This window comes from Psammomys obesus, unplaced genomic scaffold, assembly GCF_907164565.1.
Source record: "Psammomys obesus unplaced genomic scaffold, mPsaObe1.curated_primary_1811, whole genome shotgun sequence".
Classification (NCBI taxonomy): Eukaryota; Metazoa; Chordata; class Mammalia; order Rodentia; family Muridae; genus Psammomys; species Psammomys obesus.
Window position 1 is genome coordinate 24,203,748 of NW_026596069.1, and position 21,288 is coordinate 24,225,035.

The 21,288-nt window shown below is 38.6% G+C and overlaps 1 protein-coding gene across 1 annotated transcript in view; it reads right to left on the reverse strand.

Moving 5' to 3' along the window:
• Positions 1 to 21,288, reverse strand: part of Mib1 (MIB E3 ubiquitin protein ligase 1) — a 104,055-nt gene that overhangs the window by 40,133 nt on the left and 42,634 nt on the right. Inside the window, exons 8-12 of the mRNA XM_055625624.1 lie at positions 20,249 to 20,393; positions 18,307 to 18,440; positions 12,572 to 12,679; positions 5,284 to 5,481; positions 3,811 to 3,962 (exon numbers count right to left, since the gene is read on the reverse strand). Of these exons, the coding sequence (XP_055481599.1) occupies positions 3,811 to 3,962; positions 5,284 to 5,481; positions 12,572 to 12,679; positions 18,307 to 18,440; positions 20,249 to 20,393 (737 nt within the window). The remainder of the gene's footprint in view (positions 1 to 3,810; positions 3,963 to 5,283; positions 5,482 to 12,571; positions 12,680 to 18,306; positions 18,441 to 20,248; positions 20,394 to 21,288) is intronic.

Genomic DNA, 21,288 nt, shown 5'->3' on the forward strand with positions numbered 1-21,288 from the left:
GTGCATTTTAAATTCAGAAAACTATAATAATATTTAGCACTCCAGAAATGCAGTCATTATCCTCAACAGGACTAGCCTTCAATTCCACTATTTAACTGAGTTTTAGCATAATGCTGCAGAATGCTGTCTCAGGAACAGACTTTAACAATAAATACCAAATTCTTCTGACCCTGAACCTGAAGCAAAAATTTTTAATGTTCAAAACAGAAAGAAAATCCTAAAGCATCACTATTTATTACTAATGACGATTTTCAACTCTTCACACTTGCCAACTGACAATCCTCACTGACACACATGCCACTGGCCTCCTGTCTTTGTCCTTCAAAGTAACTTTCCTTACAAGTCTCTAAGTGACAAGAAACTGAAGGAGACAGAAACAGAGACCAGTATCCACCCAATTTTCTCGGTAACTGTAACAGAACTGTAGCTGGCTTGATGCTGCTCAAGAAGCAAACACACTGGCCTGCAGGCAAGCACCGAGTAATCACAGACACATGCTCATCCAAATATAGCTGGCTTTCACTGTATCGGCACAAACAAATTTTTATCTTGATTTACAGCTGAAATTTTACCCAATAGAGATAAAGTAACAGGACTAAACTATCGGAGAAACACCAAATGACTGGCTGGAGATGTAGCTGAAGGGTACCTCACATATACAACCTCCATTACCCCAATACAAAACAAATACACACCAAGTATCAGAAAGCAAGACCAGTGATATTCTGGGTTAAAATTCTTCAATCTACAGATCAGTTCTGAAATGTACAATCTATTGATCTGCCCCTTCAAGTCCAGGTCTCAAAGCATATCTTCCATGAACGTTAAGGACCCACACTTATTTTCAAGTCCAAGATAATAAAAGTGTTCCTTCAGAAAAGCACAGACAAATTATCAGCCCTACAGTGTTGCTGCTGCACTGCTAAAAAATTGCTAAAATTAACCAAAAGCAAAGCTAGGGAGTGTACTCAATTTCCACATACATACATACAAGTGCATATGCAAATTTGAGAAACATTTTCAATTATAAAAAGTGAAAATGATGACAAGCAAATACTTGTCCTGAGACTGGCTTATACAAAGTTGGTAAAAACATTAATGGGGAGGAAAGTACAAATGTTCTAAAAAGAAAGAAAGAAAAAAAAAAAAAAAAACCAACCCTCAAAACACCCAAGAATTATACTAACTAAAGAGCTATTCCCTAGTTACAATTAAAGTGGAACAGAAGTCCAACATACAGTCAATCACAGTAAGGAGCTGCAGTCAGGCACAAAACAAGATCACAAGACCAGGCTGAGACAGTAAATATGGATGGCAGACACATTAACAAATAAGACTAGAAAACGCTCAAAGAAAAGGAAGTATCAGCACATTTGTTAGTATTATTCTTAGCATTTGGAAATAATAATGTGCCACATCGGCTTTTCTAAAGAAAGAATAAAGGTTCAAAGTCTGAAAAAACTTAACTTTAAAGTTAACTGTAAAATACCTGTTATGAAAAAAATCTCAAAACATCCCAACATGCTTTTATAATTGATACATATGTTTATATAAGCATTTACAGTCTTCAGATAAAATTTGTACATGACACCCAACAGTTACGACTGCCCAAAATATTTTAAAGAAAAAGGAATAAAGGAGCCAGCTAGCTTTAACCAAAGCCATCCTGTTATACAATTAACGCATTTTCCTTTCTTTTCAGAGTATTTATCTGTGTGAAAAGGTGGGGGGTGTGCTCTACAAACATGTAGAGGTCAGGGGACACCATGCGGAAGTCAGTTTTCTCCTTCCATGACTGGGTCCTGGGGAACTGAACTCATGTCATCAGGCAGCAAAAGCACCTTTACCCCTGCCTCATCTCTCCAGCCTGTTTCTTTCTTTTCATAATGTCACCTAATACGAATTATCTGGCTGGCGGCATCACTGTTAAGAATCACGGAAACTGAAGAAAGAAGCAAAGCACTGCTCCTCAGTGTGCTTGGCTGACTGACGGCACTATGCTCACGCTCATGGAAACAAACAAGTCAAGACTTAAGACACCTGTTTTCTAAACCATTCAGATTTCTAGTCTATCTTAAATGTTATTATCTAATATTATAGCCTCAAAACTCTGAAGTGGTTGCTACACCAGCAGTTCTCCTACAGACTTCACCCTGTAGTTAATCAGTCTTTTGAAATCTGGCAGCGCCTCCACTGTGCAGACTAATCTGAGCATCTGCTGTGTTCAGATACATGGAGGACATGCACATGAATGTGGACAGCCACAGTCCTGAGGGAAAGAAATACGAAAATGCAGAGTCGGCACACAGCACTATGCAGGCCAGGCACATGAGTGACACACAGCACGCAGGACACAACTTGAGGGGAGGGGAGACTGCTGCAAGTGGGAAGAGGGGGGGAAGGAGGCTAAAATAACATCACCAGGAAAGAAAATGCCTGAGCCTGGAGGAAGAGAGCAGGGGCCTCCTGTAGAAGGAAAGTAGTGCAACAATGTAGCTGAAGGGAAAGACAGGCAGAAATAGTTAATGAGTGGGAGATAGAGTGAGAGAGGAGGGCTCTGGACATTTGGCCCACCATGGTAGATGGTGGCCTATAATCCCAGCACTCAGGAGACTGAGGCAGGAAGATGACCGTTCCAAGCCCACTTGAGCTATACAATGAAACTGTCTTGAAAAAGAAATGGGTTGGATGCAAGGCAAGGCATACCTCATTCTCACAAACTTCATCTATAAAATGAGGCTGTAACACCCAACCAAAAGCTGTTCACAGGGTCACGACCACAGCTTGCCAGCACAGTGGTCCCCTCGAAGCTACGTGGCCTAAACACAGTGCAAGTAAAACATCAAACTGACTTTAAATTTTGGTTTTTGAAAGAACTGCGTGGGTGCATGTAATGTACTTGGCAGACGCAGCATGTGGTAAGTGTTCTCATCACTGCCATCACCTGTTTTAAGGGCACAGGAACTACTGTCTCCTTCACAACGCAAATGTAGAAAGGGCTCAAATACTTGTAATCCGAAAAAATTCGGTGTCTAACAGACAATTCACCCCAAACAGCAATCCCAGTAAAATCATGTTGCTTTCTGTGACTATCCTCAAGTGGTCATCCTAAGAAGCTTTAAAAACGGCAAAAAGAAAAAAGAAAAGAAAAATATGCTGAAAAACATATTAATGAGGGATGAACAGGTAAAAAATTTTCAAACAATAAAAAAAAATTAAGAAATTTCAAGGAATAAGAATTCATGATTAATAAAATTACCAAACATTTTTCTTAGTCAAAATATTACAGGGTTTTACTTAACCATAAAGAAATGTAGGTTAAACTGTTCCAAAGGGAAGTTTATAGAAACCTCATCATTTGCATTTGTTTCCAAAGGCAGCCTCTCTCAAATTTTAATCAGCCAATCCTTTTTATCTGACAGAACACCCACTACTAAAACATAATTAGGGTTCTTTGATGTTACATCCAAGTAACCCAGTATTAATAATGATCACCAACACTTAACATCGTGTAAGGGATAATGAGAGATTAGAAGACACCTTGAGAATGATGTTGAAGAAGCAGAAAATCATATAGTGCATTTAATTAAAATCTTCAGATATTTTGTATCTAACATTCAGTAGACATGTAACCATTTTATAATACTTAGAGTAACACGTACCTGTGAATAAGGGCGTATTTTGTACAGAGCTGTATCATTTAAGATGCTGAAAACAGCTGAATCTGTCCTCGTCCCACCAGGAAAAGACTCCCACCACTACCAGGAGGACATGCTCACAGGGCACTAAAATAGTCAAGCACACTCTTACCTGGGGTTCCCTCTCAGTGCAGCATGGTGCAGGGCATTGAAGCCGTTGTTGTTCGTAATGGTCACATCTGCTCCCGCCTCCAGAAGAACTGCCAGGATGTCATCCCGTTTCTTACTTATGGCATCATGAAGAGGAGTATCACCTTCAGAATCCTTTTTTTTTTTTTTCAAGTTTAAAGAGACACCATTAGTTCTCCTTCCACTGATCAACAGGAAGACTTTCACAGAACTACTAAACAAAGAAGCAGGCTCTCTAAGGGGCAAACAATGGTCGGCCAGTCAGCACTCAAGCTCAGGGTTCTTGTTGGTTTGTGTTTGAGATGGACGTGAAGGTGGTGGTGGTGGTTGTCTTTAGAGACAGTTATCACACTGCAGCCTGAGCTAACCTTTAACTTATTCTATATAGTTGAGGATGGCTTTAAACTCCCATCCTCCTGCCTCCACCTTCTGACTGCTGGGATTACAGGCATGTACTAACACCCATGTCCCTCATGTGGCTTGCTTTCTGGTACCCATAATAGCTGTTCTAAAGCACAAGCCTCAATTATGCCTCATCTACCACAATCCCCTACATGAAACTCTGCCTCACACTTCAGACAGAAAGGCTAGTGGATCTAAGTTCCTTCTCCTTCAAAACATCAGCACCTCAGTTCTTCCTCCATTCTCCAATTCTGCACGTACTTATAAAACTACAGCTTAGTTCAAAAAAATTCCTTCCTGACAGCAATGTGCTGAACAGCACCTGCTACTCTCTTCTGAAGTTGCTGCTCCTGGGACTCCTGGTGTTCAGACACTTCCGAAGACGTAGGCATTCATCTGTGCTGAGAATCATCCATACAGAAGCTATTTAAGTTCATAATGATTACTCCCATTGTCATCTAATTATTACTGAGTTTTCAATTTAAAGAAAGTAGCTTTACATAATCATATGTTTCAAGGACCATTTTTATTTGAAAACAATACAGTATTTCAAGTCTATTTTAGTAAAGATCAAGATAGAAAAAAAGTTAGAAAGAAATCCAAACACTGACATGATTATGTACTATTTTATTTTGCTATGAAATGAAGTATCCATTCTAAATTTTAACTTTATATGTATGCAAAAAAACCATGCTTAATATATAAAATGAGCACATCATGGACACTGACCGTGTTTCTCATATGTATGGTTTAAGTTCAGCTAGTTGCTAAACTAGCTTAGAAAAAAAAAAGAGCGCTTTGGGGGGGAATTTTTTGCTTCAAAAATCAGGCCATTTTCCTTCTTACTCTAAATCAAAACAATGTATTTTCCAAAACATAATTAAATCAAGAACGTAGAAATGAAGCTACAATAAAAATACTGAATAGCTGTGAGCTATTTTATATCAGCCTGTCTTGGATATCCTTCGCAGTAACAAATCTGCCACAGAACGTGGGTCATCACTTTTAACAGAGTCCTACTAATGTCTGCCCAGTATATCCTTTCAAGCCTTACCTGGAGACTGGGGTGACAACCAAAGTCCAGCAGAGTCTTCACAACCTGAAGATGGCCTTTATTGACGGCGATGTGCAGAGGCGTCTGCCTGCGCTTATTACGAGCATTCAGGTCAGCACTGCCTCGGTGCAGGACTTCAATGACAGCACCCTCATCCCCAAAGGCTGCATGGTGAACAGCTCGATCTCCATCTTTATCCTGAACATCAGCATGAAAGTTCAATCAGGGAAGAGTGAAGAAAGAAAATACAAAGCTATAAAATACCATGAACCAAATTAAGTTCAGGAAAGTTGTGGAAAATAAATATTAAAAACAATGAAACCAATAAACCAGCTCTAAATTGACATGAACAATGACAAATGTTAAAAGTAGATTGGTTCCATTACAGCATATTAAACTGAGCCAATACTAGGAGTATGTTACTAAAATTGTAGGGCTAGGGAGCAAACAGAGGGCCTCAGACAAGTGAGGCATGTGCTCTAGAACCATCAATCTTTTAGACAGAATCTCACTGTGTAGCCTCAGCTGGCCTTGAACCCTCCTGCCTCAGTCTCCCAAGTCCTGCTATTTCCAGCATGAACAACTAAACAGGCTCAAAACTTTTAAGTTACATGAAAACTACAAACAAAACAATGTAAAACAATATGTTCTTAATTACCTTTATGTAGGAAATTGACATTACATTAGTCAGAGTTAAATCTAAGTGCTGAACACACCCATTTCTGTGTATTTGAAGACAGAAAATCTTACTAAATGTGCTTTTTAAAATTTAAAAAATGAGCCAGGCACACACCTTTCATCCTAGCACTCGGGAAGCAGAAACAAGCAGATCTCTCTGAGTTCCAGGTCAGCCTGCTCTACAGAGCAAGTTCTAGGACAGCCAAAGATAGACAGAGAAACCCTATCTTGAAAAACCAATCACTCATTCAATCAATACATTCTGTAATAGCCATATTTCTAAAGAGATAAGAGATTAACTTTTTACATAAAAGAAACTACTTCATTAAGGAAAAATGTTTGTGCTGTACCATAAAGGCAATATATATTACACATCACATATAATTAGTCTCATTACAGAGGCAGATGTACATAGAAAAGAGTTCTGTCTTCAAAAGAATACTACACTCCAAAGGACAACACCATTACACTTCAATGTAAGCCTATTCAAGTATTCCTCCAAAACAGTGACTCCCAATCTATGTGTTGGTACCTTTTATAAAGGGTCTGAAAACTAATTTCGTGCCCAGGATCACTTAATCTACTTTTCAAGGATCACATAAGTAAATACGGTTATTAGATAAATCTAAAGCAAATGAATAGATACAAAACAGGCACTGAATTCAAGACAGGTTTTTAGTATTTGCCTGTTATTGTTCAAACAAGTGTCACGGGTAATATTTATGTAGGAATTTGGCTCAATAACATTTCCTGAAATTTTTCTAGAAAATTTCTACCTTGTAGATACTTCCAGCTGAATCAAATTAGGAGCTTTTGTTACCTAGCAGTACTGAGAATGAAGGACTACCAAGCAACCATAGAGAAGGCTCCATTCTGAGCAGCACTGTACCCAAATATCACAGGAAAACAAACGTTTGGACATGTACACATACATATCCTGAGAGACAGACAAGACAGACAAACACACAGACAGAGATACGTAATTTTTTAAACGTGTGTGTGTGTGTTTGCGTGCGCGCGCACGCACATGTGAGGGGACAGAGACACAAAGACAGAGAGGAGAGAGAGACAGAGAAACAGAAATACAGAAAGAGACAGAGCGCATTTGAGTATTAGCTTGTGGATATGTGCACATGAGCACAGGTGTCCTTGGATGCCAGAGGCATTTTTCAATCCCTGAGGTAGAGTTATAGATTTGTGAGACACTCAACATGGGTGCTGGAAACTGAACTCAGGTCCTGTACAAGAGTAGTACAAGCTCTTACCCAGAGCCACTCTCATCATCCCTCTGTAATTTCTAAGACTATCACTTATCTTTCCAGTTAAAAATGGAACATGGATCTACAAACATCAACTAAATAAAAATAGGGATTATTTAGGAATATATTTATTATACTTTACGGCTATTAGAAACTATTAACTGAAACCAGGCCTGGTGCTACACTAAACACTAAGGAGAATGAGGCAGCAGGACCAAATTTCAAGGCCAGCCTGGACTATGGAATGAGTTCCAAGGTAGCCCCAACTATGCAGTGACTTCCAGGACAGCCTGAGCTCCAGTTTGTGAGACTTACATCTTAAGACAGACAAGCAGGAAGGCAGGCGGGGAGAACAATGAAAAGAAAGAAAAAAGGAAAACTAACAAACAAAAGACCACTAACTGAAGCATGCTGTGCAGGTCCTAGTAACAGTTTGTGTGTGTAAAAACAAATTCAAAAAAAAACCTTTTAAGCCCTGATATATGACATTAAAAGGAAAAACATTTTTTTAAAGTAAAGATTACAGAACACACGTATATACAATGGGAAACTACAATTAAATCTGTTTAATTAGAAAACTAATTAAATTTTAATTAGAAAATCAGTTTACACTAGTTTTAATTGTAAGTTTTACTCCTTTCTTCTGAATGACTTGGAATGAGCCTGAGCACAGCCTGTCTATATGCAGGTGCACACAGGGTCCTGTGGAGACTACACCTAACACTGACCCCTCTCTCCTGCCCTCTCTCCTTTCAACCCAGCCCATACAGTCAGCGAAATCAGTGCCCTGCAGACCTGCATGCAGCTGCCTCCTCTGTACCTGTATGTGTACTCACAGCTGACCCCGCCTCCATTTCATTCTTGTGCCAAAGACTGAGGTCTCTGCACAGCAGTGTTGCTGTCTCACTCTCTCGCACAAACTGACCCCTGCTCCCCTTCTGCTTGATTTCTGCCTTTACCTCACTGTGGCTGAAGAAGACACTGTGCTATTTATCTTTTCAATCAATCTGCAGAGTATTTGTGACTGCTACAGCTTGGAAACAAAATACCTGTGCTGGAAGCTTGGTCCCCCCAGTGGAGAAGCATTGGAAGTGGTGAGGAGAGGCCTAATGGGAGGTGAGAAGGCCCTGAAAAGGTGAGGACAGGACTTACAGCAGTAGGTTAGCTTCAGAGATGAAGAAGAGGCTGGGTCCTGCAGGATCTTGCTTCTCTCTAAAGGCAACACTTCTTCACAACTCTCCTTCCTATCTTCCCTTTCTAAGAATAAGGAGGGTCTTCAACAGCAACCTCAATTATCATCCCTGGTAACAAATATCTTATATTTATGGTTGTGAGCCTAGCCTTTTAATGGCTGGCCATCTCTCCAGCCCAAGAACAAATACCTAAAGACATTTTGATGGTGGTAAATTTGAGTCCTGCCTGATATTTAACAGAAGGATTCCTTTATACTGATTAATTTTGAAACCACTTACCTATTCTTTCCCAGTTTTACAGTTTTATTTTGCTATTTTCATTAATGAAATAAGCAGAATTAGACAGAAGTAACATCTGTTTAAAAAAAAAATCCTGTACTGTCTATTTCTGCCTGTTGGAATTTTTTAATTAGAATAAATACAAGTGATGCCAAAGTATTGTGTTAAAAATGGTGCTCTGTTTCCCTTATTCCATATTCCAATCCAAATATTACCACAGATAAAGAAACAATGTATATTTTCAAAGAACAAACCCAGTACCAGCAGCCATGGCCGTAACAGGAAACTGAATCTCTGATAACAAAACTTTATGCCCAGTTTCATTTTAAAAGAAAAAAATATCATTTAAAATTTGAGTTTATGGCTATGGAAGGTAGCTCAATCAGTAAGTGCTTGCCATTTGTACAAAACTGAATTTATGTATGCATACAAAGAGAGGAGGAGGGAGAGGAAAGAGAAAGAACAAAAGAAGTCGGGGGTAGGAAAAAAGGAAGAAAGCAAGGGAGGGAAGGGAAGAAGAAGAAAAATCAGATCTGTAAGTGAAGCCCTCATAAGCCTCTCAGGTCAAAAGTCCCCTTAGCAAAATCACCCTGTGTTTCCTAGTATCTTAGGAATGTTTGTAGTCTATCTAAAAATGAAGGACATTCATCCAAACCTCCGTATCTTAATTCTTTATCTGTAAGGGGGTAAAAAAAAATCCCAAGTCCCTGAAGAGGTCCAAAGCTCACTCTCCATCTGGGCACACACAGCTCTCACAGGCCCTGATGCCTTAACCGCACATAAGGAAGACACAGAAAAGAATCCTGCGCTCAGTAAGCCATGCCCAGACAAAGCCAACTTTCCAAAATAGCTTTCTGAGCTTTCCCCAAGTCAAATACACAATTTTTAAATTTTTAAATAGTTTTTCTTTCAGCATTCAGGAAACTGGGTTTTGTATTGTCATGTTTGGGTTCTGAATAATAAAGCATCTTTCTAATTTGCTAAATGACATAACAAAAACTGATTACATTATTACATTAACAAATATACAATTCTTGAATTGAGCCAAAGGCAATCATTCTCCAAATGTAAAACCATTTACTGCGTCAGAAGCAGAATGGTTAATATGTTTTTACGATTTTGAACTTAATGGGTTTAATTAATTGAACTTAATGATTACATTATTACATTAACAAATATACAATTCTTGAATTGAGCCAAAGGCAATCATTCTCCAAATGTAAAACCATTTACTGCTTTTAATGAATTTAATGGAGAAAATAAGGGGAAATACTCTATTTATCTTCATTTAATGAATTTAATGGAGAAAATAAGGGGAAATACTCTATTTATCTCCAAGAAAGTAAACATCTAAGTATTTAAGGTTAAAAAAACCTAAACTCTGCAGGTGTCCACAGAGCAGAGCCTCCCTCCCCTCTTCTCTAAATCAACAATCTAACAAGAATTTAAAAAAAAAAAAAAAAGACAAGAAGACTCCACTCAGTGTTCTGACGAAGTACAAATAAAGAAAGCTCAAATAAGGCTTTAAATGGGTAAAAAACTGTGACAAGGAATAGTTTCCCAGTCAGTCAGTTCCCTTTGAGATGTGCTATCATTTCTCTCTATTTTGACGCTGTAAGTCTGATTAAGCTTACATCTTACCCTTCCTTCTTAGAGAGCCCAAGAAACTGTTGTGAACTGACACCGAAGCGTCACTTTCACACTGCGTCTACGAGCTATATAACTCTGCAATAGCAGAAAGCACAGGAAATGCAAATCTAAACGCGCAGTGCGGCACAAGTCCCCAGGGTCCCCTGTGCTAGCTCAAACATCTAACAGCAGCACACAGCTCCAGCCTTACACACTTACAGTATTAACTGGCCGCTTATTGTATATTTGAGTTCAACTAAGCAGGAATAAAAGTTGCCGAGGAAAACAATGTCAATGTCATGCCAAACTCCTCAGCTACACCCTATTCCTGAGACCATCTCCTGAGGACAAGAAGCTCTATCTACACAAATACAGATCGTCCCAAATTGCCAAACTGCCTTTTATGGTTTTAATTAAGCAAAACGGAAATATAGTTTCAGATTCTTATTTCATTAGCTCTCTGATTTCAGAAGAACTCTGGTATTTCAGTAGCTAAACTAACATGGATTCTGGTGTTAACTGAGATATTCAGCTCAATTTCATGCCATTTTCCAAAGCCAACCAAAATAATAACAAAATAAAATTAATTACCCTTCATTTACAAAATGCTAAAATTAACAAGTCTTTTTTGCAGAATAAAAGTAACTTTCATATATAAATGTGTATGTATGTTACATATGTGTGTCATATATATACGTGTGTCTTGCTATGTAGTCCTGGAGGTCCTTAGCCTCACAGCAATTCTTCTATCTCAGTCTGCCAGTGTTCAAATTACAGATATGTGTCACCACTCCTGACAAAATAACTTTTTTCTTTTTCATTTTTTCTTTCGGTTTTTTTGAGGCGGGTTCTCTGGGTAGCCTTGGCTGTCCTGGACTCATTTGTAGACCAGGTTGGCCTCCAAATAATGGAGATCCACTTGCCACTGCTTCTGCTGGGATTAAAGTCATTGCACCACAACTGACTGGCTATAAAATAACATGCATTTGGGTTCCTAAATTCAGCGAGGAAAAATTCACCTTTATACTACTGCAAATGACAACCAAGTTACATATCTCATTCATAATAAACAGTAAGAATAACTGGTATGTACTTGGCAACTTCTTCAATGTGAATCTGAAGGTTAACACCTGTTTTTACATGTATACATACACACACACAAATTCTTTTAAAATAATGTTTAAATTATTTAAAATTTTTTAAATTATTAAAAAAAGGATTTTGAGTAAAATCCTTTTTTAAAATTCAAGCACTCCTGTGGACAGCAATCAAAAAAGAGATCTGGCAGCAACTTCAGGTCTACACAGACAACACAAATAACACAGACACAGAGACAGAGACATACACACACACACACACCTCCATCAGCAAATGCATACCAAAAAAAAAAAAAAAAAAAAAAAGAACAGATTAGAAATTAAAATTCATTCAAGCTCTCTCCATGGGCAACAGAAAATTCCAACATCAAAAATGAACTATTTAGTGGTAAAACACCATAAGCTCTTTAGGTGTGAATAAAACAAAGAATAAACATTAGAGAAAAAAAGAAACTAACATAAGATCAGGAAGACCTTTTAAAAAGCTGTACCAAAGAGAGAGAGAGAGAGAAACTCTAGCAACGTAAACATTTAAACTCCTCTCACAGGAGACTTTGGAGGGCAAAACTTCTACATATCCTGCCAAGTCTAACCTAGAAAAAATACAGTCCTATATCTTCCTTTTAATAAGGTTCCAGTTACCAAGGTAACGTTCCTCATACATAAAACAGATGTCCCAGCAGAAACTCCAGTGACAGTTATTACCCTTTTACAATACAAACAAAGTTGAGCATATATACGTGCAGGGATAAAAATACACTGTAAAGCTTCAGAAATAATAAACAGGCTAAGCAAATGATAACTAAGTTGTAAGAAAAAAAGCCCTCTGAGTGTTAGGTAAGAAAACCCTTGATCCCAAGGGTATATACATTCCCTTAAAACATTTCTAGTAGGAAGCGTGGATGGACCCAGTAGGACGCCCAACAGCACTGCTAGCCTAGTAGAAGGAAGCCATGTCTAAAAGACTTTAGAGACATTAAACACAGCGCAGGAGGGAGAAAACGATAGAAAGCTTTAAACTATCTTTTCTCAATTTTTCATTTGAATTTGGATAACATGGGATGAATATTAAATTTCAAGAATGAAATTCCATCTTATAAAGAATTATTTCTGGAAAGTTTACTTGAAATGTTTTCAAGCTTGGTTTACATACCTCTGCTTCTACATCTACATTTTGCTTCAAAAGTAACTTCAAAATATCAACATGTCCATTTTGACTAGCAGCTTGCATAGCTGTGTGGCCAGCACACTGTCCATTTACCTAAAAAAGAAAGGAAGAAAAAATTAACAAATGCCACAAATCAGAAATAGCCAATAAACTTGATTTTTAAAAATCTTGTGTAATGTATGATTCTTTGAGAACAATCTGACATTACAAATATCACAACATAGACCATCAAAATTATTTAAAGAAATAAAGGAGAGACAGAGAGAGGGAGGGAGGAAGGGAGAGTCTGCACACACACACACACACACACACACACACACACACACACACACACACACACAGGCTGTAGCTCTGGACCTACAGAATGTCTTCCTCAATTGCTCTCCACGCCTTACTTTTTTGTTTGGTTGGTTGGTTGGTTGGTTTTTTCGGACAGTTTCTTTTCTGTGTAACCTTGGCTGTCCAAGACTTGCTCTCTAGACCAGACTGGCCTCGAACTCACAAGATCTGACTGCCTCTGCCTCCTGAGTGCTGCACACCTTACTTTTTAAAACAATGACCCTGAAGCACACCAATTCACCTAAAATATCGCAACAGAAAGCTCCAGGATCTCCCTTTCTCTGCCTTCCCAGCACTGAGACAGTAGGTAAGCCTCTGTGACAGTTGTCTGCAAGCTAAACTCAGGTTCTCACGCTTGAACACGTGCACTGTTACTGGCTCAATCTTCTTCTAGCCCCTCACCTTCCTTTTTCTATTTTAAAAGGTGTTAGCTTGACTAAATCAATTTCAAATCAACAGAGAGTCTGAATAGAAATGATCAGGATAAACACAACATAGAACTTGTCTGTTACTCAGAAACTATGCAAAATGCAGACAACATAAATCAAGTAAGTCTTTGAAAAGAAAATAACAATAATTATGGATATATCACAAATAATATAAATGTACAGTATAAGTTTCCTGATAGGCATTTTCTCTATGAAATGATTATGCCTAAAAGAGCTTTAGATAGAAGTAAAACAAAAAATCTTGCTTTAAATTTTTAGTATAAATGGCACTGTAAAAAAGTAACTTAAAAATCAGGTAAATGGGTTAAAATTTCTAATTAAAAGACAGACTTGGCCAAGCAGATTATAATTTTAAAGAAAAAAAAAAGACAAAATCCAACTGTATATTGCTTACAAGGAAATAATTTCACCTCTAATGATACACACAGAGACTGCAAATATAGAGATGGAATCAGATAATCCATGCAAATGGAAACCAAAAAAAACCAGTAATCAATCATCTTACTAATATCAGATAAAATAGACTTAACATCAAAGGTAGTGAAAAGAGGCAAGGAGTTTGAAGCAAGTCTGGACTACATGACAAGATGAAGAAGAGTGGAGTGAATAGTAGGACCACAGTCAAGAAATCAAGGGCTAGAAATTCATTCAAATATTCAATAGATCTAAAGGTAAAGAAAATACTTCAGCACAATATGCTAGATAGTTTTATGTCAACCTGACACAAGCTAGAGTCATCTGACAGGTGAGAAGCTCAATTAAGAATATAGGTCTGGAGGCAAACCAGTAAGGCTTTTTTTTTTAATTGATGTGGGAGGGCCCAGCCCAATGTGAGTGTTACCATCCCTGGGCTGGTAGTCCTGGTTCAAAATAAAAAAGCAGGCTGAGCAAGCCATGAGGAGCAAGCCAATAAGCAGCATCCTTCCTTGGCCTCTGCATCAGCTCCTGCCTCCAGATTCCTGTCACACGTGAGTTCCTGTCATGACTTCCTGCAATGATGAACAGTGATATGAAGTATAAGCTGACCTTTTCCTCCCCAACTGCTTTGGTCATAGTGTTTCACTGTATCAGTAGAAACCATAACTTAAGACTCACAGTGTCAGTAGCCAACAGAAAAATTGTCAAGACAAAAATCAAAGGAAAACAGATAAATCACACCCCAGACTACAAGAAATCTATACAACATTTCATCCAACAAGTGCAAAATACGTATCTTTCTTAACAGCATGCAAAACACTCTCAGATACAGTATATGATAAGTTGCAACACAAATTTCAACAAAATCTTTAGAATAAATGATTTTGGCTTTTTTTTTTCTGACCACAGTACAGTAAAAAATAGGTTTGGTATTATAGGATGTTTGTGGAAATCAACAATTTACACAAAAATAATGGATCAAGAAAAAAAATAAATAAAGCAAATTTAAAAGGTGGTGTAGGCACAATATTGCCTCAACTCTACCCTGTATGGTGCAATACTGACATGACACGACAGTAATCAACTGTGTTCTGACTTAATATGAGGCCTGCTAGACAGGAAGGATTTCATGCCCGATACTGTAAACAAATGAGCTGTGACTAGATCACAGGCCTTGGGGGGGGGGGGGACCTACTACTGTTGTTTTGCTAAGGTCATGCTGTCAAACTGCTGCTAAATATTGATGCTTATACCCACAGATTAATCCTACCCGCACCTTTGTTTCATTGGATGATGGCTAATGTAAAGATGCACAACTGGTCAAAGGGCTGGGTATAAATAATTGCAAATCCTCATCTGTGGGAGGGTCATCTATATCAACCTCCCCAAACCCAAGACTCAAGGAACATCAAGGAAGAAGGGGTGAAAAGACTGTTACAGCCAGAGAATAGGGAGGAGACCATGAAATGCTGACTCCTGGACAGAACACAGCCGCTACACACATCAGCCCACACCAGCTACAGTTACCACAACATCAAGCAGTCAATATTCCAGCGTGGAGCTGGGCAATGATGGTGCATGCCTTTAATCCCAGCACTCAGGAGGCAGAGGCAGGTGGATCTCTATGAATTTGAGGTCAATCTGGTCTACAGAGGGAGTTCCAGGACAGCCAAGGCCACCCAGTAAAACACTGTCTCAAGAAAAAAAAACAAGAAACAAAGATTCCAGAATGAGTAGTGAAGGTGCCCCTGAGGCCCCACCCCTAGAAAAGTTGATAGACAGCTGATGAAGGAGAAAGGATCACTGTCCTTTAGGAATATGGTTACTCGTAGTTGCCTATGCCAGAGAATGGCCCACATCCATGCCATGCCCCTACATATGGGAAGAACTACTTGACCTCAAACTTATTGAAGTTGAGAGATAAAATTGAGAGCAGTAGGAAGAGTTGAAGGAGGGCAGTGATCAAAATATATTGCATAAATGTATAAAGTTTCTAAAAGCAAATAAAAATATGATCAAAAAAGACCCCAAAGGCCTAGTACACAGTTAAGTGCTTTGTCCCTTGCCTAGAATGTGTAAGGCCCTTTAACCCAATCCTCACACCTATGAACACTCAAAAAGAGTTCAGATAAACAGCTATGTTAATTAAGACTTGCTGTGACAAATACTCGATAATAACATCTTAACAAAGTATGATTCCTTTAATAGACATTTTTGGGAGGGTTTATGGTTTCAGGCCATCACAGAGGGAAGGTTGTGAGGTGGGCAGAACAACTCCTATCACAAAAGCCCAAGGAGCAAGGGGGGGATACGCCTGTACTGGGCTAGCCGACCCTTTTGTTTCATCTGGACTCCCAGGCTACTGGGTTGGGTTGCCCACATTCAAGGACAGCCCTTCTCTCCTTAAGTTTTCCTGGAAATGTCCTCCCCCTATACGTGCACGCACAAACACACACGCTCTTAACCAACCTCCTAGACTTATCTCAGTTCAATTCAGTCAATACGGCAGATCAACCACCACACAAGCTATCTTTGTGCTCCAAGGAAATACAAAAACACAAAACAAACCAAATCTAACACCTGTAGAAAGCACAAGATAATGAAGATCAGAACGTGTGCTGAAGAGTAGGCCAGCAGGTGCAAGGCTATGGGTTTGAATACCAGAAACAAAGCACAGAATCAGAGCAGAAATAAATGAAACAGAAAACTGGAAATAAAATCACGTAAACAAAGAGCTGTTCTTTGACAAAATAAAATTGACAAATCCTCAGCTTGACTAAAGAAAGGGGGAAATATTCAAGTTTGGAGATGAAAAACAAAAAGTACAACTGACAGTATGGAAAAATCAAAGGATCACTGAGGTGATTATCAACAGCTGCATGTCTACAATGAACAAATTCATTATCCTATCAATACTGAATCTTCACAAAATAGAGAACCTGGATAGAAGTTAACACATAAGAGGGAATCCGTAGCTACCTCACTAAGACTTACTTCATCCAGCTGTGCCTCTCCAGAAAGAGCTGACATCAATTTTCTTCAATTACTATTCCAAACTCTATCAAGCAAACATTACCTTTACATGTAAAAAGGGCAAGGACACACACAGAACAAAAATATAGGTAAATATTTTTTTATGAACACAGATGTAAAACCCTTTTAAAAAGATTAATCATCACAATCATGTGTAGTTCAGGCAAAAAAAAAAAAAAAAATCCCAGAGTACTTTGATTTGATTCACAATCAATAAACATGATTATACCACCTCAACAAATGAAGGACTGAGAAATTTCAGGAACATCTCAATAAATGCTGAAAAGGTACTTTTGATAATATCCAACATCTCTTCATGATGAAAACTGAACAAACTAAATGCTGGAATATACTTCAACAGAATAAAGATCCTGTACAGTGAATAGCAGCTAACAAGCTAGATGAGGGAAAGCTTTCAGATTTGGAACAAGGCAAAGATGGCCACTTTGACTACTCATTTATTCAACCTGCTACTGGTGGTCACAGAGCACTCAAAGGAACAAAAACAAATGGCACCTAACCTGGGAAGAGTAAATTAAACTGTCATTGTCTGCAACTAACACGATTTCTATACAGAAAACTAGAAAGCTAGGCAAGGTGGTGCACGCCTGTTATTCCAGCAGCTTGGAGGCAGAGGTAGGGGACCATCCAGGGCTACAATGCAAGATCCTGGCTGAAAACCCAAAGGAGGGAGAAGGGAAAGAACTCACGTACAGAGGGAAAAAGGAAGGGAAAGACAAGGATACAAGGACAGCCCTAAAGAATCCACCAAAAAAGCTGCTTGAATTATTAACAACAGCCAGAATGAGCTATAGCAGCACTGGCATACCTGAACAGCAGGACATCTGAAGTAGGAAACTTTTCAATCCCAGTTACTCCTGGGATTGAAAGTCATAAAGGAAAAATCTGAGCAAAGAGATCAAACATTTCTAAGTTGCTGAGGAAAGAAACTGAAGAGGACACATAAATACAGAAAAACATCAACTTCATGCATACCAAGATAATAAAATGGCCAAAGTAGGCTCAATTCTTGACAGAAACAAAAACCTAAGACAATTTTTAAAGTAAAAAAAAAGAAAAAAACCTAGAAGTTACATGAAAACTCACATATAAAGACACTTAGGTACACACATACACACACACACACACACACACACACACACACACACACACCGTGAGCAGGAAGAACAAAGTACTCTGTACTCTGACTTCAGGATACACTCAAAGCTATAGTAATTAAAACATCCAGACACTGATACAAAAGCAGACTGGCACAAAGAACCACCAACTCCAGCATCAATAACCAGCTGATGTTTTGGCACTGAAAGCTGAGATACATACTGGAGAAAAGACTGTATGGCCAGTGCTATAAATTCTATCAACCGCAAGAGCCAATTCTAAATGGCTCGAAGACTTTAGCCTATACGAAATCATTAAAAACTATTTTTGCATATGCCCAAAAGTTGTTTTCTAAGTGCTCACATCCACATCTGGTCTTTTCAGTAAATCTTCCACTTTAGCCACGTCCCCATTGGCAGCAGCTTTAACCAGCTCTTCATTGAGGTCACCAGATTCTTGGGTTTCAAATAATTTCTTCAGAAGCTGTGAGAGTCTTTCTGCAAAGCACAAAACGAGCTGTTAATAGAGGAACAAATGTTCTCCATGTTCCTAAACACTTTTCCTGTTTCACTATTTCTAACATTAATGCTATTTCTGCTGTGTGCAGACAGCTACCCAGGCAACTAACAAGCATTATTAATAGAAGGATTCATTAAATTTAACTCCATAAATACTCTCAGTGTCTTCGAATCATGTAGTTCAAGTCGTAAATACAGAAAAAGAGTTACAGACTGAAATAATTTCAGATTTAAAGTCATACTAAGGACACCACAAACAATCATAGCAGCATGTGAACCCACAATGAAATAAATGCCTTTCAAGTCTTGACTCTACACTACACACCACAGAAGATTTCAGATTGTAGAAAACACAACAGAGCAACAGTTATAATTCAGAAATAATGGACGCTCTATAATATCTGGAAATACATTTTAGGAGCAAATCAATGTTTAGCTGAAAATGAGCATATATATGATAACAGCTTATTACATGCCTCTTGACTGTTTGTCCTAAACAGTCTATTTAATACAAAAGATACCAAGTTCTAGAGTTTAATTTTTGGAGACATTATTCAAAAACACAGAAATCACAAAGTGGGGTAGGAGAAAACCAAAGCTTACAAAGCACGCCCAGCGCAATTACTTAAGAGTAGATATTAACTGCTCTTCACTCTTTAGTTCATATGTAGCCAAGCTATCTTGATGCATCTCACCTCAAATATAAACCAACACTGGCTGACTGACCAGTGTACTAACAAGTAGCAGAAGGAAAGGGAGAAAGTAGAAAGCAGTTTAAAAAGAATCATTCTTAAATCTTTCTTTCTTTTTGGATACAGGGTCTCAACTGTCCAAGCTAGCCTCCAATCCAGATCCTCTTGCCTCACTTATCAATGTGACTAAGATACCACAGTATCTATTAACCTAGTGGGTTTTGTTGGGAAGAGGAGGGACTTGGTATGGTCCAGTTACTATCATGGTTCTGCCTCCTTTACTAGATGGCAAGAATGCACACACAGTAACTCAGAAAATGATGCAGAATAAACCAGACTGCACACAAAGCTGGGGCCTAGGTAGGAAGGACAACAGGATCATGTTTAGCCAACCACTCAGCAAGTTCACACTTTATCACGTTCTGATGTTAATATGACTGATATGTAAAAATATACAGAACGAGTTGGAAATAAAAGTAAGTTAGGAAAGAGAAGGGTTTTGGAAAAAAAAAAAAAAAAAAAGGCAAATTCATGGAACTTTTTCAGGGAGAACCTGAGCCAGAATAAAGGTTACTCAGCACACTAAAAAGAGAAGAGGAGAAAAGGGTGGTAGGACAAAGAGCAGAAAGGGGAGGGAAGGAGGAAGGAGTAAAAAAAGGAAAAAAACCTTAGTAAAAGTTGACAAAGTAGCCGGGTAGTGGTGACACAAGCCTTTAATCCCAGCACTTGGGAGGCAGGAACAGGTGCATCTCTGTGAGTTCTAGGCCAGGCTGGTCTATAGCGGGAGTTCCAGGCCAGCCAGAACACAGAAAAATCCTACCCAGACAAACAAACAACAACAACAAAAAAAAAACCCCCACAGATTACAAAGTATTCAATATCCAAGTAAGCCTTTGTCTGAAGAAAGGCAAGTGTGCATACAAGGCCATCTGTGCATTTTGTTGTCAGGGTTTTCTTGTGCAGCCCTGGGTAGCCTGGAACTAGGTCTATCCACCAAGTTGGCTGTGAGCTCAGAGGTCTACCTGAGTGCTGGGTTAAGGGTTTGTGATACCGTGCCAGGCCTGAGACCAGGTAAGCACAGAGGGCAAAACCTACCGCCAGATGCATTGCTAATGGCTGACCCCGCAGATGCCACCTTGGAGACTGCTGCAGGGTTATACGTCCACGACGTTCCACAAACTTCCACCTTTAAATCACTGTCCGAATAAATCTGCTGGACTCGTCCAACTTTACCTAAAGTCTTAAAAAAAAAAAAAAAAAAATTAAACGCTATCACCACAGTCTGTATTCTAGGCCAACTTTACCTACAGTCTTGTTAAAAAAAGTAAATTATTATTAAATGTCATCACCGCCTTCTGTATTCTAAAATGTTGATTTTACTTAGTTACTAATTTTAAAAACTAGTAAAAATTAGAGATAACCGTACTCAAATACATTATTAGTCATAAACTTAACTGAATAATGGGGCTGGAAAGATAGCTTAACCATTAAAAGCACCTGCTCTTGAAGTGGATCTGGGTTCTCTTCCCAGCACCTAGATGGCGGCTCACAGCCAGCCCTACATCCAGTTTCAAGGGAGCAAACAGCCTCATCTGACCTCTGCAGGTGGCAGTGTGTGGTGCACATACATGCATGCAGGCAAAATACTCATGTATATAAAATATGAATTATTCTAAAATAAAAATTTAAAGTAACTGCTTCAAAAGAAAGGTACAGAAATAAAATGTACATTAAATGGAAAAAGAAGGTACATCGTGCACAGATATCAGTAGCTACACGAGTTCTCTCACCAGATGATAAACAGTTTAAGACCTTTATCTTCTTGGGTACAGGTGTACAATCCAGAAACAAGCACTTTTATTAGGCACATCTGACACTCGAGATACAAAAGCCAGTTTCTTAAGCATTGCAAAATCACAACAGCTGAAAATTGGTGAGACTAGAATAGCTGAGTACTTCCTAACAGAGGTAGATTAACCTTGTGCACTGTTGGCTTATGACTTTTCCAACTTCTTGAAAGGAGTCCCACCATTTCTGGATGACAGTATTACCTTTTTGCCCATTCCTTCTTTCTCATGTAGAGATATAGGTAGATATATATACATATTTAATAAATACTACATAAGAGTGTTTTC